At 38.4% G+C, this 25,683-nt stretch overlaps 1 protein-coding gene across 1 annotated transcript in view; it reads right to left on the bottom strand.

Annotated features, from left to right (window-relative positions):
• Nucleotides 1-25,683, bottom strand: part of LOC122793396 (nesprin-1-like) — an 876,647-nt gene that overhangs the window by 439,124 nt on the left and 411,840 nt on the right. Inside the window, exons 20-21 of the mRNA XM_044061803.1 lie at nt 21,698-21,856; nt 93-257 (exon numbers count right to left, since the gene is read on the bottom strand). Coding sequence (XP_043917738.1) covers nt 93-257; nt 21,698-21,856 — 324 coding nt within the window. The remainder of the gene's footprint in view (nt 1-92; nt 258-21,697; nt 21,857-25,683) is intronic.

Raw genomic sequence — 25,683 nt, forward strand, 5'->3', positions numbered from 1 at the left:
TTTTAAGCAAGTTTCTGATATTTTTACTAGTATGGTATGATATGATAGTCAACAACTTTATGTAGCATTTCATTAAAAAAAATATGTCTTACCGTATGTTTCTTTAGCATTTCTTCTGGATTTCCTTTCTCTTTCAAGCATGACTGTGCAATCTCTATTGCCTTCTCGAGTTCTCTTTTTGAATCCTCAAACCTTTTCATCAGACTGCTGTTAGCTTCTATCTGCTTTCTCCATTCACCAGCCTGCTTTACCATATTCTTTAAAACAATTACAACTGATTAGGTAAAATCTGGTTTCCAAATGGATACTTTAAAATTGCAGAACAACAGATTAGTCATTTTACACCCATATGAGATACAGATCATCCAAACCTTTAAATATACTCACATTCACACATGAAGAGAATGATTTTTATTTATTTATTTTTTTTTATAATTGGTCCAAAATTACTAAACTGTTTCACTGTAAGAGTATTATTTCCTTCAAAGTATAGTAACCGACTTTATTATATATATTTTTTTATTATTATTATTTGCATTTATATACCCATATTGTTCTTCAGCAAAATTCTTTAGGGCTGTAATTGTAATTGGATTGCACTCAAAGAATATGGTTCACATGATGATGCTCCAGTTTCCTATTATCAATTTCCTTCCTTTATGCTACTGGGGTTCATAGGTAGTAACTAGGCTTGCAGTCTAGAAGGCCATTTAGGAATCTAGCTCAAATTTCCAGTTGCCCTAATTGACTGTCTAGTTAAGTGACTTGTTCAAGATCACACAGTGAACAAATGAGGGTTGAAATCATCAAACTCTGTAATACAGGAATTGCAGTTCATAGCCTTAAGCCTCTGCACCATCTACCAGAATAAAGCAAGAAGGGATGGGAAGGATTGGCATGTCAGCAACATTAACCCACTACACTAATTTTGAAGTTAAAAGTGGAATAGTGGAATGTGGGATGTGATTGTCACTTACAGATTGCACAGTACTCAAATGGAGGTGAAAGGGTTCAAACCCTATACTTCTGACTACAAAATGCAGGTATGAATATCACACAGAACTCTAAAAACTGGATTTACCAACTGTCTGTAAACCTCAGTGACTTTTAAACTTCAGAGATTTGACAGAAAATGAAGAAGTATGTGAATTTCTGTCTGTTAGAGCACAAGTTTAAGGCTCTAATAACTTTAATGAGCTGCTTCCTGTAGTCAAGGGTACAAGGCTTGATTTTTTCTGTCCGTTTGCCTACTGCATGACTTTGAGTAAGTCACTTAACCAGACAGTGCTCCTGATGATGATCCAAAATAAAATCTGTTTTAACATCTAGAGTACAATATGTTGGCTTTAGACCTTTACCAACTGGAACAGACACACACACACACACACACACACACACACACACACACACACACACACACACACACACACACACACACACACACACTTTTGTAACAGGGATATTTGCCATTCTCCAGATCAGTGCAGCAGTTGCAAACTGCCATTCTCCACTTTATTGATCCTGTGCCCAAAGTGAATTCACCCGGTCACTTCCCACATGCATGGTTGTACACTTCCTGGCCCATGAAAAAGATACTCTATTTGGTTGCACTAGAAGCATGTGTTAGTTAGCCATCATCAGAAGGTATAGGTCCTAGGTGGCTGCCTGTTTGGCCCCTATTAAAATCTGCACTGTCCAAATAAATGGTTAGGATGCAGGTGATGGAAAATGTTGGACTTTCTGCTAAGTCTCCACAAATTCAAGTCTTCAACAATCACAATATGTGGCAGCTAGGACAGAAATCAAAAGGACATATATTGTTGACTTTTCGAAAGTAGCAGTTAAGTGCCTTGGAGCTGTACCAGTGGCTCTCTACAAAAGGCCAAAATAAAAAGAGCGTTATCTGGAATCCATGAGTACTCAGTAAACATGGCAGGATTATATTAGGAAGATATATATACCTATGAAGCTTGGACAGTTAGCCCTGGACTGATGGTCCCCCATGGATACCTGGGAACCTATGCTTAGTTGTAGCACAATAACATCAGCCTCTGAGGGCTTTCTCACTTGGGAAGCTTGGAGACCATTCACTGCATTTAAAAGGGTTAAAAAGATGAGGATGTTGAAACTGGAAGTCTTAATAACAAGACCAAATGCAGCTACTCTTTTCTGGGAAAGACGTTTCTAGGTTCAAGTGAGACTGTTAGGGTAATTAAGGTCACATGCTTTCTTGTGTGTTTCTCCATTTTCTTATAACAACACTTTTCCTTTGGGAACTTTTTTTAATATTATGGCCGATGCTGGAAGGCACTCTGTTTGGGGAGGGGCATGAGTACCATAGAAGAGAACAATGAGTTTCTTATTCTGCAGAAAAGAGCTATGGTTTTGTGTGCAATGAAGCAGTGTTTTTTTCCTTAAGCATTTTAACCTTATAGGGCTCACAAATGAAACTAGATGGTTAACTGCCAGACACTGAAGACTGTACTCTTTCAGTGGAATCTATCTCTTACAGGTAAGCTCATTAGTAATGCTCTGCAGGGACATCATGGACCTTGAAAAAATATCCCCAAAAGAAGTCTTAACATCTGTATCAAAATACAGTAATAACAACAAATTTAATTTAACAATTAGGAAAAAAGACAACATTTCCTCTAACCGGTTATTTACTGTTCTCTGGACATTGCTTGGAAGGAGCTGAAAGATATATGACTGAATATAAAAAAGAATATGGTGCAGTCTACCCCATGTTTTACTACTTAGCATTGCTCTGAAATCCTCAGTGAGAAAGAGGCCAATTCTTTAATGGGGATGTCCAATAGCTCTGAAAGTCAAATGGGAAAGATTGATATCCACCCATGACTAATTCTAATGGATAAGGAATTATACTGCAGAAGTAATCCTGCTTATAAACACCTTTTCTCATTTTCAGTAATTCTTCTTATGATCACCAATCTTCTTATAAACACCCCTTTTCATGTTCACTTCTTTCATACAATCTGCATTGTGCTTGCCCTTTCTAAGCTCATGGCAATTCTTTTGCATGTGTCGTTTGCTTAAAGCACACTAGTTTTTTTTTTTTTTTTTTAATCAGGAGAGAGTCAGTATTAAACAGATGCTTTTCCAGGTAGCTGTCTGACAGTTTTTATCAGTTATATATTTGAAAATAAATGCAGAGCATGATGCCAGATACGGTTCACTTAGCCAGTGCAAGCAATCATCAGAGCAATTGACTTCATATCCATCTAAGGGTAAGTTTGAATTCTGGCTTATGTCCCCATCTTACATTCTTGTACACGTACCTATTTCTGTCATTGAGATTTCCCTTGCAAAGCTCTTGCAGAATTCAGACCCTGCTCTGATGCATACAGAAATAAAGCCCTGAGTACACCCTACATGACTCAAGTTCAAGTAGCAGCTCTAGAGCTAGAACAGCTGGGCAAGTGAGAATGGACATGAGCATCTTACACTGACTCACCCTATCCTGATGGTGGAATATGGTGGTCTCAGTTGGTAAACTTGCTTTTGTTCAGGTGGAGGCTTGCATAACACCAGAGCCACAGGACCAAGCTTGTCAGTCCTAAGTTGGTGATGGTAGCTCTAGAAGGGCACCTGTGTGGATGAACAAGGAGATGGCGTAATCCTTTGGTGATGCAGGCACTCATATCCACTGCTACGGGTGGGGATAAGAACACAGAAATATATACTCATTGCTGGGATACCATTGAGGGCAAAAAACACCACCAATGCTGCATGCATGCATGCATGATGGACCTCCAGCCCACTCCTGCCCTCACTACTATGAAAGGGGTAGGTTGAAAAAAGTGAGGCCAGGAGTTTGGTGGGCAAGACTTAAGCAATCTGAAACATTGTGTGAGAGATGTAATCATACAATGTCACTGGAGGGAAGACTCTCATATACAGATACTACTAATACCAAACAGGCTGTGAGTAACACATAATACCACACTTCACCTATCACACACATTACAGACCAAACACATAGGCCAACAGGCTCTTAAAACTAATCTACCTAATCTTCAAAGGCCTCCCAGATTATAGCAACAAGCACCCTCAGCAACCCCACAAACACTTAAATCAACTGAAGCAGTACTACAATGGAACCTGTACCTATAACTCAAGGTATCTCAACTCAAAAGCCCAGAAGGAAAACCTCCACACAACCCACTGCTCCAGTCACATGAGACTCCACTGTCAGAATCACTGATGCACCACTCACCAGGAAAGGAGTGGATCAGAGTCATTTGCCTATCAAGGGCCAGGATTTGCCACACAAGTCCTTGCACTACAAGTACACAAATGACACAGTCATACTACACATGGGAGTAAATGACCTGAGATGTACCTCCCTCAACTATATGAAGGGAGGCATGAAGGAGTTCTTTGAATATGTATCCAAGGCAGGTATGACCTTAGCCCTGAGCAGCATTTTACCTTCACCTAGAATGATGTCAGAATATGAACAAAAGATGACTGACTTCAACAACTGACTTTGCTTCTGATGTCATATAAAGTGGTATAATACATATCCGTCTGGAAGGACATGGCGGACAGTCTTTTGTAAGGGATTGTCTGCACCTCTACCCCAACAGGTTCTCTATATTGGCAAAAAAAAAAAATATCCACCCTCATAATGCCTCTTTTTTAAGCAAAACCAGTCTTCAAAAGTTTCCAACAAAACAAAACAAAATTCACATAGCATGAAAGTATTACTACTCAATGCTAGGAGACTTAACAAAAACATACACTCTACAGGCACTCCTGACCATAAAATGTATTGATACACACATACTCACAGAGACCTGGTTAAAGAATATTGACAGTACCCATCAGTGCAAGGTTTCAGTACCTACCGCATGTTCAGACCCACCACACTAAATTAAGGCACTAAAGGCAGCAAGGTCTCTATATTTTTAAAATAAAATTTTACCTCCTGACTCATTAGGCAGGATAACAACCTGGAATTCGTCTGTGTCTAACATACCATTAACAAAACACGTATTGCAACATAGCAAACTATAGAAATCTCTCTGTTCCCCTTGACACATATTCCTACCTGAGTACTCTGAATGCCCTAAGCACTCAGCCAACACCATTCTCGTATGGGACTTCAGTTTCCCCTCCATCAACTGGGAAAATTATAGATCCCCAAACATGTATGCGCAGAGATTTCTGGACTTCATATATAGAAACTTGCTTGAACAGCTAGTCAGCACTGTCACTGGACGTGGTTCTCATTGAAATGGCAAAGCTCTTCTCCTTACCAGTTGTAACATCTTCCCTTGTCAAATCAGACCATAAATCAATCATATTCACCATAACACTGAAGCCAGAAGTATCTTCCAATAACTCAGTATTCAGAGATTATGTTAAAGCTAATCTACTAAAACTGAGTGACCACTTGGCAAAATTTTCTGGTATGATGACCTCTCTATGAACATGAAATCCTTCACTACCAAATTTTAATTCTAGCTGCATAAAAGCATCTGTCCCCCTTCAATATAAACACAATGCCAAATTTAAAAATAAACCCTTACTGCGGAACCCAAATTTAAATAGGCTCTATAATAAATGGAAACGCTCATTGTACATAAAAATAAATGTAGCACTCTAAATGCCAAAAATGTTCTTACCAAACTTAACAGAGAACTCCAGTCCCTGATCAAAACAACCAAAGCTAGCTATGAGCTACAAATAGCCATCCAAGCAAAAGATAATCACAAAACCTTTTTGGCTATATTAGAAATCTCAAAAATAATGCTCAAAACTGTGTGGAACTAATAGTAAATGATATCACATACTGAAATCCTGAGGACATAGCCAATCTACTAGCAAATATATTCAGCTCTAGCTTTACTCACCTCGTCCCAGATCAAATACCAGCACCCCCCCCACCACCTCATAGGAACAAGTCCTCAAAGTACTATCAAAGACAAGACAAGAACATTGTTTCTGTGGGGCCTGATAACATACCAGGGTATTCTCAAAGTACTATCCAAGGCAAAGAACATTGCTTCTATGGAGCGTGATAAAATACCATAATGTCTATTGGGAATCCTGAAACAGGACCTGCCTAAACCCCCTACAGAAGTTCTTCAATATCAGATTCCAATCAGGGTTTCTACCAGACAAGTGGAGGACTGCAACAGTCGTCCCTCCTGCACAAAGGTGGGGAATCACCTGATCCAGGCAACTACAGACCAGCCTCATTCCTTGATAATTAAGGAAATAAGCAGCTTACAATGTCTTGAATGGGTCTATATTATAATAGCGAAACTCCGTTTAACCGAACACAAAAACACTGACACGTATTGCACGAAACGCGAATATGCCAAACGTACTAAACAGCGAAATACAAAAAGTCGAATCTCCATAGTCGGCCAACTCCACCTCCCACTACATACTACCTACCCAAACAAAATAAATAAAGCACATACATACGCTAACCAAAACCCTACTTCTAACCCTAAAGTAAAGCACCAAAACCCTATGTCTAGCCCTACACTAAACCTTACATACATTACTATCTATGCACTTACTTAACCCGCACCCTAACCCTAAGGTCCATAACTATCGCACACTTACCCTACAGCGATATACCAAAACAAAACAATTAATCCACACACATACATTTAACAAAACCCTAATTCTAACCCTACATTAAACCTTACATACACTACCTATCTATGCACTTACCTTAACCCGCACCCTAGCCCTAAGGTCCATATATATCACACACTTACCTTACAGAGCTGTACTGCAGATGGGCCAACTATGACACTTCGACTTTTTGGTTTTCGTGGTTTAGTATGTTTGACATAATCGCGTTTCACGCAATACATGTCAGTGTTTTCGCGTTCGCCTAAAAGGATTTTCGGTATTATAGTATAGACCCATCTTGAACTGAGTCAGTTCATTTTTCTCAAGAGTAGATCCTGTCAAGTTAATTTGGTTGGCTTTTCAAAAAGGCTAGCAAACAACAGATGTAGGCAAATCTGTACACACCACGTATCTAAGTAGTCTCGCAAAGGAGTTCTATACCATCCCTTACTCATGCATAATTGATAAACTCATCCAGCTAGATGTATATACCTATGTAACTCATTAGATAGCAAATTGACTCTCAGATAGAGCCCAGGAAATTAGGGTGGGTGGAGCTACCTCCTCCAAAAGACCTGTCACAAGTGATATAACTCAGAGTTTGGTGTTTGGGCTACTCCACTTTGGCATCTAATCATCAGAGGTTAAAACAAATGTTAAGTTTTATAGGTGACCAAGTGTGCAGATGACTATAAACTTGGGGCTACCATAATCTATCCAGAAGAACTAAGATCTTTCCTGAAGGCCTTTCCCAAATAAATAGCTGGTGTCAAAGTCAAGGCCTGCAACCGAATGCCATAAAATGTATAGTTGCATCTTTTGGCAAGCATGACATTCCCTGCAGTTATAACATTGAAAACACACCCTGGAAAACTGGCACAGTAGTGAGGTTCATAGGAACCCACATATTAAATGCTGTAAGGAAGTCTTTTTTCATTCACCAGCTTATTAATAAGGGTATGGCATCCAGCTCCAGGGAAGTCATCATTCCACTATATTCTGCACTCATTAGGATGACCATTGAGTATAATGCCACCTTCAGTATGTACCTGTCCAAACACATGGCAAAACTCGAGTAACCACAATGCTTTCTCAGTAAGAAAATCAAAGGCCTAAATCGCAATAGCTATACCGATCATCTCAAAGCCCTTTCTCTCTCTTTGTGGTATCTTACAGTCAAAGTCAAAGTGAACTTTATTGTCATTTAGGCTCAGCAAGGGTAATCTGTCACTCATCCCTCTCTAACATAGATGACAACAGATGAGGTATTTTGTTTAGATATTTTAATACACAGAAACACATCAGGATGGATAGCAGCATCATAAAATATAAACAAAGTGGTTAAGAGACAGACCTTACATACATACATGCTTACATCTAAATGCTTACTACAAAATGGCAGTCAGACTCGCACGTGCTCGGTATTTATACACTTGTGCAAGTCCTTGGACAGCTTCTTAAAGATATATACAAACATAATGATCTACATAACCTAAATTAAATTGTGTGCATCAGGCTCAATATTGAGATGACAATTACACTCATAAAAATCACATATAGCGCATGCAACAGACATAATATTAACTTTAAGTTAGGCAGTTATTTTACTACATACTACTATAAAGTACTTTGTCTACAATTGTTAGCAGCTCAGTCACGGATTATTGCACATTTATTTATTGCATAGTTATTTTCTGATATAAAAGAAGCAAAGAAAACAAATTGAGAAAACTGACTGAAGGTCCACAGAGTACAAAAAAATCTTTAGCGAACAAACCAATGTAGACCACCACAATCCTTCGATAAAACACTAACTTAATATGACAAGGCAAAATTCAACAAGCAGTTTTTAACACAGATAAGCGCTTTCGGGCTCTGCCCTTCTTCAGATGAAATAAAAACAATCTTAGTCACATTTAAATACCTAATTCAAAACAGTTTCCAACCAATCAAAATTTATACTGCACCCTCCTATCTTTGAGGGCGGGTTTCATAGGAACAAATTCATTTAGTCCTGGTGTCCTATGAGCTAACAGCTCAATTATCCACTTTGCTTCTTCTCTCTCAGTGGCATCTACTAGGCTACCCCTTCTTATACTAGGAAATACATTTGCAATAGCTCTAAATCTAAACTGATGGTCATTATTTACTTCTATATGTTTATAAAGTGCATTGCGCATATTTCTAGTTCTTATGCATGAAAGATGTTGCAGAATTCTAACTTTAAACATATTATTTGTTTTTCCCACATAAAATGCTTTGCATTGCTGACACTCAGCTAAATAAATGATATTCTTTGTTCTACAATTGGCTTTTGCTTTAAAATGAAATAATTTCCCTGTTACTGGATGCTTAAAAAACAATATCTTTATTAATACAGTGACATGCTTTGCATAGCCCACATGGTTTTGTACCTACTTGACAAATGGAACTTTTCTTGTGGTTACTCTTTTCTTGTGTTAAAATGTCTTTCAGATTTTTATTTCTTCTAAATCCAAATTTGGGTTCTATCCCTACTATTTCTTTTATTTTATCATCAGATAAAAGTATATGCCAATTTTTCTTAATAATGTCACATACACCATGTATATTACTACTATATGTGAATGTCATTCTATTAAATGCAAATTTATGGCCATGTTGCTCTTCTGATGAAAATGTCTTAAATGAAGATACAGATTTTCTATGTATATTACCCTGATTTTCTGATATGTTAGAATAGCTAGCAGATAAATATTGCACTTGATTGACATTGTAAACAGATAACCTTGAGTGGCCATCTCATAATTTCTACTGCACCATAATGGTTTGACCACCACAGACCCTGTCAATGACTAACATTCCTGAAATTGCTTCCAGAGTTCAAGAACCTAATCGCCTGTGGGAAGAAACTGTCCCTGAACCTACTTGTTTTACAGCGCATGCTGCGATATCATCTGCCAGATGATAAGCTTGTAAACTGACCATAGGCAGGGTGTGTAGGATCACTGGCTACCTTTGCGGCCCTGTTGTAGCAACATGTTGCATGTAGTGTACTGAGTAGTACTCAATGTACTGAGAGGAGATCTCTACTTCACTTAGCAAGCCTTGGTCAGTACCATCTTTTCATATCTACTACACATCTGCAAGTCCAGTAGTGGCAGAAACACATGCTCAGGAGATTTCATCATCTTCTTCAACTTAAATAGACTATGCAGGGTGGATAGATATGTCCTGCAGAGGATACTTCTTCTCTGGAAAAGTCTTCGTCTCCATGAAAAGCAAAAGTTTACTCTATTCAAGTGTAATCTGGATGAGTGGATGGGAAACTGCAAGGTCAGCCCTGGATGGGCACCCTTGTCCTTTATGGACAGTGGTAACGTGTAAATGTCTGTCTGTTTGCCCCTAGATTATTCATGTTTATAATACAAATGGCTCTGGGTTAACTGTACTTGTAGAACAGAGCCTGTGTGTATGTGTATGTACCTTTAAGAAGCATTTCCAGATGTAAGCACGTGCATATAAATAGTGTGCATGTTCAGGCAGCAGTGCCATTTTGAGAGAACAGCCAGAGTCTTAACATGTATGAGTGAAGTAGTCGGTCTGTTATTTATTTATTTATTTATTACATTCATTTACCGGGAAAGTCCACTGGGCCTAAATGAGCCCATTTTCAGTGGAGGCCTGGGGAGAAAAGCTCCACATTTAAGTACATACAAGGAAATATTGCACACATTACAGAGTATATGATATATGAAACAGTTGTAGTACATGAAGATCAAATTGATAACAACAGTGAAGAATTGTTTACAATCATAGTATAAATGTAGAATCAGAAAATAGTATGCATTCATATAACATATAAATATAAATATATATATAGTATTATTAGCAGTGAGGGATAGCCAGTTAAAGATAAGAATAGAAGGAGACAAATGGCCTATGTAGTAGGGCTACAGCAAGCTATAGTGACAGCAGAAGGAGTTAGTATGGTAGAAAAAAGAAGACGATAATGCCATTAATTAAATGGAGAAGAGTAAGGTTCCAGTGAGGGAAGTCAGGTTTTGGGGTTATTTGTTAGGCTGCAGGTGCATAGCCAGAGAGAGCAGAGATGTAGTCTGAGGGATTTTTTTTGAAGGAAGCAGGATTACTGATGGTTTTGATTGAAGGCAGGAGATCATTCTATAACTGATACAGTAAAAGAATACAACATTCGGTTAACTGAGAGCTTAGGTTTATCAACAGTCAGTAAGATTTTGGTTTCAGACCTAATGGGTCAGTTAGGATGATACATGGTCAGTATGGAGGAGGGGGATGGGCAGGTTGCTGGGTAGTAAATAAGTTTATGGGCAGTAGTTAATTGTAGATAAGTGAGGTAGTGAGAGAATTCAAGCCAATTTAGTTGATGCAGAGAGGAACAGTGGTGGCTGAATATTTTGCATTTGTTACAAATTTGGCAACTTTGTTGTAGCACGAGTTGAGTTTAGTTTTCAGGGAGGACTGAATATTAGTGAGCATGGGGACACCATATTAGAGAGATGGAAGGAGGAATGATAAGGCAAAAGCCTTATTAGCAGAGAAGCTAAGAAAATAGTTGTGCTTATAAAGGACACCTAGTTTTTGATGTTTTTTTATATTATTGTTGATGTGAAGTTCAAAAGTTAAATTATTATCAATGATGACACCAAGCAATTTGGTACTAGGGATGACTTCAGTGATAGTGTTATTTTGGGAACAAACAGAGAATTCAGACTTGTCAACAGGACTAGATTTTTAGGGGTAAACATTAAGAATTTTGTTTTATTCGGATTTAGGGCGAGATGGTTCTGTGACATCCAGGTTTCAGTTGAAGTAAAGGCTTCTTGAATAAGACGCTATAGTTCAGGGACAGATTTAGTAGAGTAGATAATATTAGAATCAACTGCACTGGATAACAGTACTGTGGGTAAGAGTGGTATGGAAGTTGTTGACAAATATACTGAATAGAAGGGGACCCAGTACAGAACCCTGGGGTACCCCTGTATTTGTATTGATGAAAGGGGAGAAGGAATGTTGCCATATAGTAGATTGCTGCCTATTGGTGAAATAGTTAGAAAACAAGTGTAAAGCAGGGGGAGAGATACCAAGGTTGGAGAGTTTAGTAAGCAGAAGAGAGTGGGGAAACTGTGTTGAATGCTTGTGATAGATCAAGAAAGAGTGCAGAGACTATGGAGCCAGCATCCCAAGCTCTGTCTACTGTGTCCAAGAAGGAAATGAGGGCAGTGCTAGTGCTATGCCCAGGCCTAAAGGCATGTTGAGTGGGGAAAAGGATTTGGTGTTTAACCAGACAATCAAGGAGCTGAGTGTGAACACACTTCTCTAAAATTTTGGAGATGGGAGAAAGAATGGTGACAGGTTGGAAGTTTGAGATGTCAGAGTTGTTGCCACCTTTATGAAGTGGGAGAACATGTGCTTTTTTCCACATATCAGGTATACTTGATTCCTGAATGGACCTATTAATGAGAATGCTGATAGAGTAAGCTATGGAGGAGGCTGTTAGTTGTAAGAATTCTGCAGGTAAGTTATCTGGGGCATTGGTACATGGCTTTTGTTTATGAAGGAGTTTTTGTATGGTGGAGGTTGGTATGGAAGAGAGCGAGAAAGTAGGTAGAGGAGTACATGGGGAATATGTTGATGGTGGTTCTTTTGGATTTACTTTAATAGGTGGGAAGCTTAGCAATGGTGTCAATAAAATATGAGTTAAAGAGTGAGGCTAACTCAAAGGGTGTTTCTCCTGGGTTTGGGCATGGATTATTGTTAGTTCCTGGATGGAGCAGGTAGTTGATTGCTCCCCAAAATTTCTTGGGGTTTTGTTTATGTTGGTTTTGAAGGGTTTGGAAGTGTTCTCTTTTGTTTTTGACAAATAGGTGTTTAGCCCGATTGGGAATTTGTTTATATTGAATGAGGTTGGAAGGAATTTTGTTTTTCTGCCAGGCTTTCCAGGCTTTGTCCCTAGCAGACATAAATTGCTTTGTGGACTTGGCAAGCCAGCTGGCACATTTTGGCATTTTAGCTGGAGAGGGGCAAGACTGTTGAGGATCCTAAGAAATGTGAAACTGAAGAATTTTACAGCTTCACTGAGTGGGAGATATTTTAGTGGACTCCACTGTGTGTTCTGCAAGATGTCACTAAAGGTATTTGAGGAAAAATGAAATAAATCTCTGGTATGCCTATATTGGTGTATGTCTGGTACAGTGGCGGACTTATGTATTATGAATGCTGGTGAGTGGTCACTAATACTATTTGGCAGAGTTCCAGAGGAGGAGATTTTATCTGGGTCAGAAACCATGATCCAGTCCAGGATTGAGTCTTTCTTATTCTTACTGTCAGGTCTGGTTATATCGGAAATTAGCTGAGTATAGATGTGAAGGTTAATGCTGGTAGAGGGATTGTTATTAGAGATATCGAGCTAGTTAATATTAACGTCACCTAGGATGATTGCTTCATTTTTAATATTGTTGGTTGCCCAGGCAATTATATCTTCTAGAATAGGAATATTGTTGCCTAGGGGAATGTATATGACCATAATACAAAGGCTTTTGCAATCATTGAGTTTAAGGAAGGTAACAAGTAACTCTGAGGTGGAAAACAGTGGAATAGGTTTGGCATGGGGAATTACAGTTTTGGTGTTTGGATATAAGGCGATGCCTCCACCTTTTTTATGAAGTCTGTCTGTTCTAAGGCATGAATAGTTAGGGTGTAGGAATTTAGAATCCTTGATATATGGCTTTAGCCAGGTCTTTGTGATGGAGGTAAAGTCTAGTTTATGTTGATTCAACCATGAATGCAGATGAGGAATTTTATTTCTTATGATTTGGAGACTGACGGTGGTGAAGTTTACGCATTTTGTGGAGTTAGAGGGATTTTGAGAGGAAGGGGAGAGGCCAGGGTTTGGATGTATGTCACCACACAGGACTAGATTACAGTGGGCAGGGACAGTAATAGGTTGGGGCTTCTTTTTATATTTTGGAAGTATTTATGGGCAACGTTACTATGACAGTTGTATTGTGGCGAGAGGATTGTCAGTTTCATTTGTAAAATTAAATCAGTGCCATAAAGACTAGAGCAGATTTCAAAGTAGCTTGAGAGAATATGAATATGGGTAGATGTTGTAGAGGTAGGTTTGGGAGGTATATGGATTGGGTGATATGATGAAAGTCGTAGAAGGAGAGAGAGGTAAAGAGTGAATATAAGGAGAAAGGTGTTGAAGACATCTTTTAATACTTAATATCAAAGGTGTTGGGAGGGTGGCTTAATGGTTAAGGTGTTTGCCTTACAAACACAAGGTGGAGGGTTCGAGTCTCACAAGGCATAATTGGCTAGGCTTAAAATGGCTCACAAGGGCAGTTAGCTTGGTACTAACCTATGAAGATGAGAGAGATTACTGAAAAGTGGGGTTATATATTTAGGAAAGAATACATTTTGTGGAGTAATAATGAGGACTTATTTAAAAAAGAAACAGGAATGTTGGGGTTAGAGGGAAGTATAGGTAGGAGTATTAGCGTATAAAGGTGAAGTAGGGGTGTCTGGGTTATGGATGAACAGAGTTATAGAAGGTGAGACTAAGAATTAAGGGAGAGGTGTGGAAGAAAGATGTGAGGTAATTAGGAATAGGAGTAGAAGAAGAGAAGAGGTGGAGTGTTTATAAGTTTATTTACGTTTAAGTCACAAAGCCTCATTCCTGATGTGTTTGTGTGTAATAAAGCTGCTTGAACTGAACTCACAAATGTTCGTCTGTTTTATCCTGATTAGACGAGTGACATGGTGTCAGAACCAGGCTTGAAAGAACAACTTCCTCAAGCCATGTGGTTCACAGTTGAAGGTGAAGGCAGATTGAGCTGACTGAGTGAAATGGAGCTCAGACAAACAAAGAGGGCCAGAAACGAACTTAAGGTAACCAAAACGTGCACAAAAGATTTATTTTGCAAAGAAAATGAAAGAGGGCACTTGTAAGGCACAAAACACATTAGTAATCAAACGAGTAGCACAAAACGTATTATTAATCAAACAAAAGGCACAAAATTCATTATTAATTAAATAAAATGTTTGAAACTATGATATTTGATAAAACTAGCAGAACTATTCATATGGAGCTCAGAATTGCATTTGGTTTATATAATGAGCATGTTTAAAGTAAAACGAACAGTCAAAAAGTATAATGAGCATGAAGAGAGATTAAAAGGGCTTAATGAGTACAATACAAAGGGAAAAGGAAGCTTAAAGAGCAAGGCGACTGCATGTTTTTTAGGAAATGACCGTGTTTGGGCACAAACTACTACTTTGCATTGGCTGAAGCCATTCAAAGCATAACCAGAGTTGTTCGAAATATCTCACAGTGTGCAAAGTATTTGCAGAGTGTGTGCTTTATTATGGTGCAATTATGTGTGCAAAGTACAGTTGTATTTGCAAAGTGCAGCCAAAGTACAGCCATTTCAAAAAGTTTCTTGTGCTATGTGCATTTATTCGCAGAGTGTCACCATTTGAAAGTGTTTCTTACACTGTACAGAACTATTTTGCAAAGTACAGCCATTTTGAAGAGTTTTTGTGCTGTGTGCAGTTTATTTGCAAAGTGCATTCATTTCAAAGTATTTCTTACTCTGAGCTTCTTTTGCTGTCTGCAGTTTATTTGCAAAGCACAGTCATTTTGAAGTATTTCTTACACTGATAAGGAGTGGTTTCACAAAGCACAGTGATTTTAAAGTGTTTTTGTGCTACACAGACTTATTTGGCAAAGTGCAGATGTTTCAAAGAGTCTGTTGTGATATTGGGCATAATTACAGGTTCTGGCATATTTATGTATATGTATTTTTGTACGTAATTTCAAGCACCTTCATTACTGTGTGCTAATATGGCAGAGGCATTTCGCAGACCCAGTCCACTTGTGGCAGAGAATTGGAGAGTATTTGAGCAGATATAACATATTTTCATACAAGCAGTTTTTTCTGACAAGGATGCACATACAAGGGCATATATTTTGCTCAACTTAGCTGGGTCAGAGGCCACTGAAAGACAGCACTCATTTGTATATGCACCAACAATATATTCAGGAGAGGGAGAACCTCCATATTGTGGTACCTACTGAATCAAGAGAGTGCTTGAAATGTAAATTTAGAGAAATGTGCAACCCCAGACAAATGTTACATTACAGAGGCACTTATTTTATACAACAGACCAAAAGCCAGGTGAAACGTTTGCAGCTTATATCATTCACTTGAGAAATAAAGCAAAAACATGCAGAGCTGGTGAATTGAAAGATGAGTTAATAAATGACAGGCTTGTGAGTGGTGTTAATAATGAAACAGTGAGAAAGATTTTGCTTTGTGACAGTGATTTATCCTTAAGCCACAGAGATATGTCAAATTCTTGAGCTCACAGAAAGACACAAAAGCATGCTTGTAAGTGATAAGAGCATGGTTTCAGCAAACTCTAAAGTGCAGACATAGACAGCATGCAGTACGTGGCAAGCAGAAGCAGGTCTAAATACATGGCAGCTGCAATCCTTGCGGGATTCCCTCGGAGAACCCATAGCTTTCTAGCATGTTCCTAGACTAGCTCAGTAAAACGGACATGCTCAGTGCAGTATAAGGGTGAGTGAGTCAGCAAGTCTTATTAATTGTTGCGATTGTAGTGCCAATCATGAGTCTAAAAGAGAAAAGTGCTTAGCATTTGGTTAGTAATGTTTTGTAAATCAAGAAAGCCTCATTCAGTTATTAAGAAAAGTAGCAAGTTGATCATATAGAAAGCTGAAACCCTACTTTGTATGTAGATGGTGTATCAGTGGTCAGTGAAAAGGTTAATGCAGTAGATTGTTTGGTAAAGAATGAAGTATTTTGTGCTGTTTTGATCAGTGGTAAACCCACATAGCTCAAAGTAGACACTGGTTCAAAGTGTAATGTGATGTCAGCTGAAACATTTGCTAAAGTGAGAGATGGTGAGTAACTTAATTTGGCCAACAGTGCAAAGCTTGTTGCTTATGGAGGTGAAGAGATTCAAACCGAAGGCTCAGTAGTACTTTCATGCTATTCTGCTGGGAACAGTTATGGCTTGAAATTTTGTGTAGTCCGAAGACCTGTGCAATCATTATTAGGTCTCAGAGACAGTTTAAGAATGAAACTGCTTACTTTTACCAAAGAAGTACATCATATAAGCACATGTCCCAGTTCCAGCTTTGCTGATGTTATTTTCTCAGAGTATGCTGATGTGTTCAACGACAAATTAGGTAAACTTCCAGTTGTGTACTCCATGAAAGTAGACCCAGAGGTCATCCCAGTGGTCAGACCAGCAAGGAGAATTCCAGTAGCTATGCAGGACAAAGTCAATGTCCAGTCAGGCAAAATGGTGCAGCAAGGTGTGATGTGTCCAGTCACAGAACCAACCAAGTGGGTGTTTTCCATGATAGCTGCTGATAAGAAAAAATCAGATGAAATCAGAATATGCACTGATCCAAGAGATTTGAACAAGGCATTAAAGAAACCTCATCACTCTATGTGTATAGTCGATGAGATTGCCAAATGCCACTGTTTTTTTTTCTGTCTTGGATGGAAAGAGTTCATTTTGGCAAGTAATGCTTGATCGCAAATCTTCACTACTGATGGCATTCAGTACCCCATTTGGTAAATACAGATTCCTCAGGATGCCTTTTGGAATAAATTCTGCCAGTGAAGTCTTTCAGCGTGCAATGGAGCAAATTTGTTCGGGCTATTCGTGTGCTATAACAGTTGGTGATTTACTGGATGGAGGTAATGGTGAAGCAAAGCATGACAGTAACCTCAGGAAAGTTCTGGACAGAGCATGTAAAGTGAACCTGAAACTCAATCCTCTGAAGAGTAAATTCAGACTACCAGAAGTTACTTATGTAGGTCATTTATTTACCAGTACAGGCTTATAACCAGACCTTTTTAAACAGGCAGCCATTCTTGAGATGCGAGCCCCGGACAATGTTCAAGCTTTACAATGTTTTCTTGGTATGGGTAACTATTTGGGCAAATTTATCCCTGACTTTAGTGGGTTATCAGCACCTTTAACAGAGCTGACATGCAAAAATGTTGCCTGGTCATGGTTAGAACAACACCAGGGAACATTTGATAACCTCAAAAAGCAAATTGCCAGTCTGCCTACATTGAGATACTATGATGTCCACAAACCAGTACTTCTTTCCTGTGATGCTTCAAAGTTTGGTCTTCATACAGTTATTCTTCAAGAGGGCAGACCTACTGCCTATGCATCTAGAGCTCCTACTCAAACTGAGATGCAGTATGCTGAAATTGAGAAGGAACGTTTGGCAATTGTGTTTGCATGTTTGAAGTTCCATGATTATATTTATGGCCAAGAAATCCAAACAGAAACTGATCATCAACCTCTAGTCACTATTTTAAAGATGCCTATGCACTGAGCTCCACCAAGACTACACAGAATGATGCTCAGATTACAAAAGTACAATTTCAAAATGGTCTATACAAAAGACAAACTTCTTTATCTAGCCGATACCTTATCCATATCACCCAGAAATACCACAGAACAGCTTGATGCAGAGAATTTTGACTTTGATGTCATAGAAGTGCATAATTTTTCTACCATGAGACTTGATGAGCTGAGAGATCATACAAAGACTGATCCAGTTTTGCAAAAGCTCAACCACTTCATCAATAGCGGATGTCCATCAAAGCAATCCTGTTTACCACCAGAAGTACAACCTTATTTTCCATACAGAGATGAGATGCTGATGGAAGATGGTATCATTTTCAAAGGTCCAAAAGTTATTGTTCCTACTTCCTTACAAAACGAATACATTCAGATTTTGCTTCATGGCCACCCATGTTCCGATTCTACCAAAAGAAGGGCGAGAGGACTAGTATTTTGGCTTTCTCTATTGGAAGACATTGATAAAGTGCTTTCCTCTTGTTCAGTATGCAACAGCATTTGCAAAAACAGCCACTTCAGCTAAGCCATATTCCTGAACTACCTTGGTCAACAGTAGTCACCGACATATTTGAGTGGAACAATCAGCATTACTTAGTGTTGGTACTCTTTTATTCAAACTGGTTTGAGATCGATTTGCTACCTAACCTAACATCCAGTGCTGTTATTACTAAAATGAAACATCATTTTTCAGTCCATGGTAGTCCACACAAAGTTATTTCTGACAACAGCACCAAGTCAATTGTTTCAGAGATTTGCAAAAGAGTGGGACTTTATCCATGTTACTCGTAGTCCTGCATACCCACAGTCAAACGGCCTTGATGAACATGCAGTGCAGAGTGCAAAGCAATTACTAGAGAGGTCAAAGTGTGGCAATACCGATATCTTCTTGAATTTACTTAATCTCAGATATATACTTCATGACAATCTACTTGGCTCACCTGCTCAGAGACTTCTATCTAGGCAAACCAGAACAACCTTGCCTATCAGTTCTAGTTTATTGGTGCCTAATGCTAAAAACATCAGAGCAATCAAAGCCCACCTTTTTAAGAAATGTTCTTTTCAGAAGTCCAGATATGATAAAATGAGCAGATTTCTTTGCTCATTAAAAGAAGGAGAGACAGTGAGGATGCAAATGGCAAAAGGCTTTGATCGAATTGGTCAAGTGAGAAGTATTTGTGCCGAGCTGAGATCCTACTTAGTGGAATCTTAAGCTATAGAATATAGGAAAAACCACAAGTCTTTTTTTCTTGTATCAGAAATTATATCGCAGCATCATACCTGTGATACAGACTCTAGATCTCAGAGCAAGCCTGACAATGTTCATACCGAAGAACATGCCTCAGTATCCATCCCCAATCCTTATGAAGTCCCAGATGTCTCCAAAGTTAAACATTCCCTGAAGACAGTCACTGTTGCTAGATCCAGTTCTGAATTTTATGTTACATGATCAGGTTGTATTTCTAGACCTAGTGTAAAATACAGAGCAACCCAGACATGACTGTTTTATATGTGTCTAATTTTGTATGACTGCATGTCAAAGAATTAGTTCTGTATAACTGCATGTCAAAAGATCATTTCTGTGTAAACTGCAGGTCACTGAATACTGTTATTTAGTATATGATCTATTTCTCAAAGGGGTAGGATGTAGAACAGTGTGTGTGTGTGTGTGTGTGTGTGTGTGTGTGTGTGTGTGTGTGTGTGTGTGTGTGTGTGTGTGTGTGTGTGTGTGTGTGTGTGTGTGTGTGTGTGTGTGTGTCTGTGTGTGTGTGTGTGTGTGTGTGTGTGTGTGTGTGTGTGTGTGTGTGTGTGTGTGTGTGTGTGTGTGTGTGTGTGTGTGTGTGTGTGTGCATGTACCTTTAAGAAGCATTTCCAGAGGTAGGCACATGCATATAAATAGTGAGCTTGTGCAGGCAGCAGTGGCATTTTGAGACAACAGCCAAAATGTTAAAATGTATGAGTATAGTAGTCAGTCTGTTTGTAAGTTTAAATTTAAGTTACAAAGCCTCATTTCTGGTGTGTTTGTGTGTAATAAAGCTGCTTGAACTGAACCCACGATTGTTTGTCTGTTTTATCCTGAGCAGACGAGCGACAGTACTTAGAATACTAAAGCTAGAAACTTACTGGAGATGCATAGCTTGGCTTCTGAAGATCCTCACATACCATTAGCCAAGTAAGTACCTATGAACCTAAGACAGCAAACAACATAAAAAAGCATTTCAGAAATCAATACCCTTTTAGTTAACTTAGACTGCCAATGAAGTTAAATATCACTTTTAAAATCAGGCTACTAACCTACAAAGCTCTATTCAGGTTATATCTATTCTGCCTAGTTAAATTACACTGGCACATTCAGTTCTGCCATGCCTGCCCCTAATGACAACTTGGATAATTCCAACAGTATTGTGCAAACTATTAGGGTTCTTGGACACTGAATGATAAGCTTAGAATCTTTGAAGCATGCTCCCAAAGACTGTGAGGAGACCACATTGGTTAATCTTTTTAGGCAATACCAGGGTTAAACTTGTAGACTTAAAATACTGTATTTTTACAGGATACTGTAAGAACAGCTTTGTTTTAGGGTGATCTCTGTATGTAATTTTTTTTTTTTTGGATGCAGTAACTCTTTTGGTCAATCCAAATTCTGTGCATGCCTCTTTCCATAGAAGAAGGTTACTGTTTTATATTCTTTCATTGAGCCACTTGTTTTCTACTGCAGCCTCAAGAGCAAACATTGCTTCCAGTGTTACGATATCTATATGACTCCTTCACTGCAAGATGACCTAGTCAAACCAGTTTTATTTCTGTCTGTTCCACACCCTCATCAAAGAATGACCTAAGCATTTACAGTTCATTGTCATCCTCATCTTCTTCCCATCCTGTATGTGACCGTTTTCCCTTCCTGTCTGGCTGTGATGCTATATTACTCTGAGAACTTCATATGCATTTCTAGTACTGTAACTTCTGACCCTGTTCTTGCTTCTGTCTCTCTTCCTAAGTGGTGTTTGGTTTCCCCTTCCACCTCTTTGTCTTTCTCTCCTTCTCTCTGTCTGTGTCTTATTTCTCTGTATCTCCAGTGCATTTTTTCCTCCAAAATCTGTTTATTGAACTTGATTTAGCTAGCAAGAACAGCAGTAATAAGTATAAATGAAATGAAAAGAGTCGATAACAGCACCATAATAAAAAACTTACGAGAACTATATACACTCCAGTATTTACTCATCTGAGTGTTTGGCCTGTTTTTCCCTTATTGCAATGCTATCAATTAAATGTTGTTTGATAATGCATTTACATAATAAGTATATTTTGCTTTTATTCCTCAACACTTACACCTGCACTTGTTTATAATGAATGCATATAAGCATATAAGCATACTGTACATCTTACCATATCTATATATTCTTGTACTTCACATTCCTTGATTTTTTAAATTTCATTTAAGAATGCCAAATCATGTGGCTATTTGCATATACTTTGGACTTCTGTCCACCCGTATAGTCTGCACTCCTTTTATTTTTTGTCACACATCTGTATACTGTTTTCCCGTTGAGCTGCACTTAAAATCCTCCTTCAGTCACTGCTTTAAATACAAATAAAATAAAACTAGAGACATTCAGTAGTAAGTTAATATGACTTGTCTTACCTCAATAGAAACTTGAATCTCCATGACCTTCTTCTGAAGCACTGATCGATCCAAGTGTTTTAGCATCTTACTGCTTGTTAAGAGCCTCTGAACAGCCTGGTTGTTTTTCTCAATAGAAATCACTGCCTTTTTGCACTGCCCCTGATAATCTAGTAGCTCCTGTAAATATACAAATATAAAATTAAAGAGCGTTTATTGTATAATAATCTACAGGTTTTACAGTTATGCAAAATAAAACAGCAATTGCACCCCTAGTTACCACAGTATGCATGTGTGGCACACATATTTGGGAGTGGCCAGTGTATCAGACAAGAAAGCTGAACAGGCTGAAGGAACAGCTACACATTTTGGAACAGCAGTGATAGGTAGTAATCAACATGTGGGCGAATCTTGGAAGCTGCTTCATTCGAAACACAGCAGGATGGAGCAGGATTCAGAAAAATCAGGAACGTAAGAAGCCTGTCTCCTGAATATAAGTTACTACATAAGTGTGGTCAGGAGGGGAAGATGTTAAGATCAAAATTGTGAAGAAAAATGCAAGATTCAGCAGGGTTGGATTACTGGCAACTGAAATCTCAAAGTGAACATCTCAGAAAATTAATATAATAATGTTTTTTTTTTCAAGGACATAAATTACTCTGTAGCTAACTGTTTGCTTTGTTACAGTTTTCTGACTTTGTATTTTAAAATTAGTCTAAAAAGATACTCAGAGGCATCTATTAATGTAATGAATAGCTAAGCTGTTCTCCAAAATGTTGAGCAATCTGATGCCCAGTTGACTAAGACGGCAAAACCTTATTTCTCGGGTCATTTCACTCCAGCTGCTTTGCAGAAGTAGGAAAGGCATCAGCCTATAAAAAGGCACTTCTTTATTATTAAAAGAATTATAAATACGACTGAAAATATATAAAAGACATTTCAAGCAAAATCTAAACAGAACAATAATAGCCTTATATAACATAGCACACAAGTGGTTTAAGCACATTATCTATTGTTATATTGGCCAACAGAGCTTGATGGTAGAATGTACTCTGTTGAGGGATGAATGTAAGTTTGCAGAGAAGAAAAACAAACAAAAGATGATATTCTACAGTGATCAGGCATCTGGACAGATGGCTACAATTTACTGATCACGTGTTAGCAGTACAATAATGCATGATTTATGGAGATCATAGTTCCAGGGTATGCATGTACTTTGACAGGTGCATGTACAGGGGTATGCATGCATGTATCTTGCATTCACATGCAGTGACATGTACATGAAAGCTTATTATCTTCTTCCTCTGTTGTTGTTACAGTTCAGAATAAAAGTTAATGGACCTAAGGACTCCATGAACCCTCGTATCAGCATTCAGACCTTACTCCATTCACATGAAAACTAAAAGTTCCTGGTTAGGAACCATTCTCATAACCCTGCAACACTGGACAGTCACTGAAGAAACCTGACTGCAGACATTAATCTTGTAATGAGAATATCTACAATTAGTTTTCAGACATTTTAGTGACTTGTTCAGATCACAAAAGCATTGAGCGCTTATTGTTCCAAAGTTATCTTTTGGCATTACAGTAAGGGGAAAAGGCATCATCATTGCTGCCCCACCCCACTGGAATCAATTGTCATTAGTAATCAGCAAAACTGGTTGATGCCAGGCCCGATTTAATGACTAGCAAATATTGGCCTACAACCCAAGGGTCAGGTTGCTTGGGAAGCTCCCATCAGTGAGAATAAAGGTGAGATTGACAACAACACATAAAGAAGCTATTTACTTACCATAATATTCCATGTGTGTTGTCCATCTCAGCCTTTATTCTCACTGATAGGGGTCAGATTCAATGTGTTGGATCCATCTTGGCCTTTACAAAAGCTTGAGGACTTCAGCAAGGCTCATGGGCACCCTTCCCTACCCATAATACATTTCACCAACTTATTTATTTATTTATTTTATTTTACATTTGTTGACCAGGCTAGTCTAGCTGGATACATGTCCATTTTCAGTAGAGGCCCGGGGAGAAATGCTCCAAGAAATCATACAAAGTTAATATAGAAGTTATGACAGATATTATAAAAACAACAATTGTTACATAAAAACAGTTTTTTTTTCACACAAGAAGTACAAATTATAATACTCATAGTGATTTTGTTAGAAAGTACAATTTACATATAAACATAACTTTTATATGCAATGATATAGTATATTGAAACATAACGGGAAAAAAAATAAAGGATGTAGGGTGAGTATTAGTGAAAAGAGTTAGGGTTAGTACAGGATTTCTTTTAAAATGTGAGAGAGAAGTCTGAGATGTGATTTCAGAGGGTAGTTTATTCCATATTTTTCCAACATAGTTAGAGAACAAGGAGTCACCTGCTGAGTTGTTGGGTTTGGTAGTACTGATCAGCAGTTTGTTTGAGGAGCGTAGATTCTTGAGATCATTATAAGGTGTAATGAGGCTAGAGAGTATTGGAGTGTTGCTGGGTTGATACAGGATCTTGTGGGCTATTGTGAGCTGTTGAAATTGGAGCTGATTCAGAAATTCTAGCCAGTCTAGTTGTCTTAGATTCAAACAGTGATGGGTTCTAAAAGGAGAGCCTGTAGCAAATCTAGGTATATTATTATAGGATGTTGCTAGTTTGTTAAGGTTGTTTTTATAGAGATTGGTGTATACAGGAGAAGCACAGAGTAGAGTGGAGATTAGGTGAGTTCTGGCTATGGTAATCCTAGCTGCTGGTGTAAGATAGGGTTTAATTCTGTAAAGGAATCCTAGTTTTTTTGTTAACTAATTTTATTGTGGTGTTTATGTGACTATCAAAGTTGAGATTGTTGTCTATTGTTATTCCTAACAGTTTAGTGGTTGGTTCTGGAGAAATAAGAGTACCATTGTTGGAAGTGAGATTTAAATGTAAAGAGGTGGACTTTCGGGTTGGTGTGAAGAGTAGCAGTTTAGTTTTCTTGGGGTTTAGGAGGAGGCAGCGGTGTGAGAACCATTGTTCTACAGTGTTGAAAGCTTTTTGGGTAAGAGACTGAAGTTCATTTTGAGAAGTGGCTGAGCAGATTATGGTATAGTCATCTACATATTGAATGCAGGTGGAGTATGGAATAGCTGATTGCAGGTCATTAATATAAATTAAAAATAGGAGTGGGCCTATTGAGCCCTGTGGGACCCCGAGGGAGACAGAAAGGTGATTAGATAGTTTATTTTGCCAGAGTACAGCTTGTTGTCGGTTTCCAAGGTAAGATGTAAACCAATTCATAGATAGAGGGTCAAGTGAAAGAGAATTCAGTGTGTGTAGAAGTAGTTAGTGATTAACCATGTCAAAAGCTTTAGATAAGTCAATGAAGACTGCAGATGAGAGAAATTTTTTGTTGAGGTTATTGTTGATGCAATTTGTGAACGATAGCAGGGCAGTGGTGGTATTGTAAAAAGGTCTGAAACCATGTTGACAGTTGGCAAGGAGGTTGTTATGGAGAAGGTGGTTAAGAAGTTGTTTATTGATGCACTTTTCCATAATTTTTGCTATAGGGGATAGTAGAGCAAAAAGTTAGAAAAGTCCTTGGAGCTCCCCCCTTTATGTAGTGGGATGATATGAGAAATTTTCCAGATAGAGGGCACTTATGGATCTATTTATCAAAATGGAAATGGGATAGGCAATGGCTTTTGCTCCTTTTTGCAGGAATTCTGCTGGGAGTTTGTCAGCTGAGGTGGTGGTAGGTTTTAACTTTTGGAGAAGGGAGGAAATAAAGGAAGTAGACACAGGTTGTAAATGAAATAATGGGGGTGGGTTCGTAGAAGAAGTGGGCAGATTTGAGGTATCAGGAGATAGGTGGTTAGCAAGAGTTTGGATGGCGTCTGTGAAGAAAGAATTAAAGGCATTAGCTGTTTGTGTGGAATTCTCAGGGTTTGATCCTTGTGGGTTGGGTGTGATTGATTGGCCTGGGTAAAAAAGATTGTTAATACTAGCCCAAAATTTTCTAGGTTCTTTGTGAGAG

This window comes from Protopterus annectens, chromosome 1.part0 (assembly GCF_019279795.1).
Source record: "Protopterus annectens isolate FY-2018-M chromosome 1.part0, PAN1.0, whole genome shotgun sequence".
NCBI classification, from domain to species: domain Eukaryota; kingdom Metazoa; phylum Chordata; order Ceratodontiformes; family Protopteridae; genus Protopterus; species Protopterus annectens.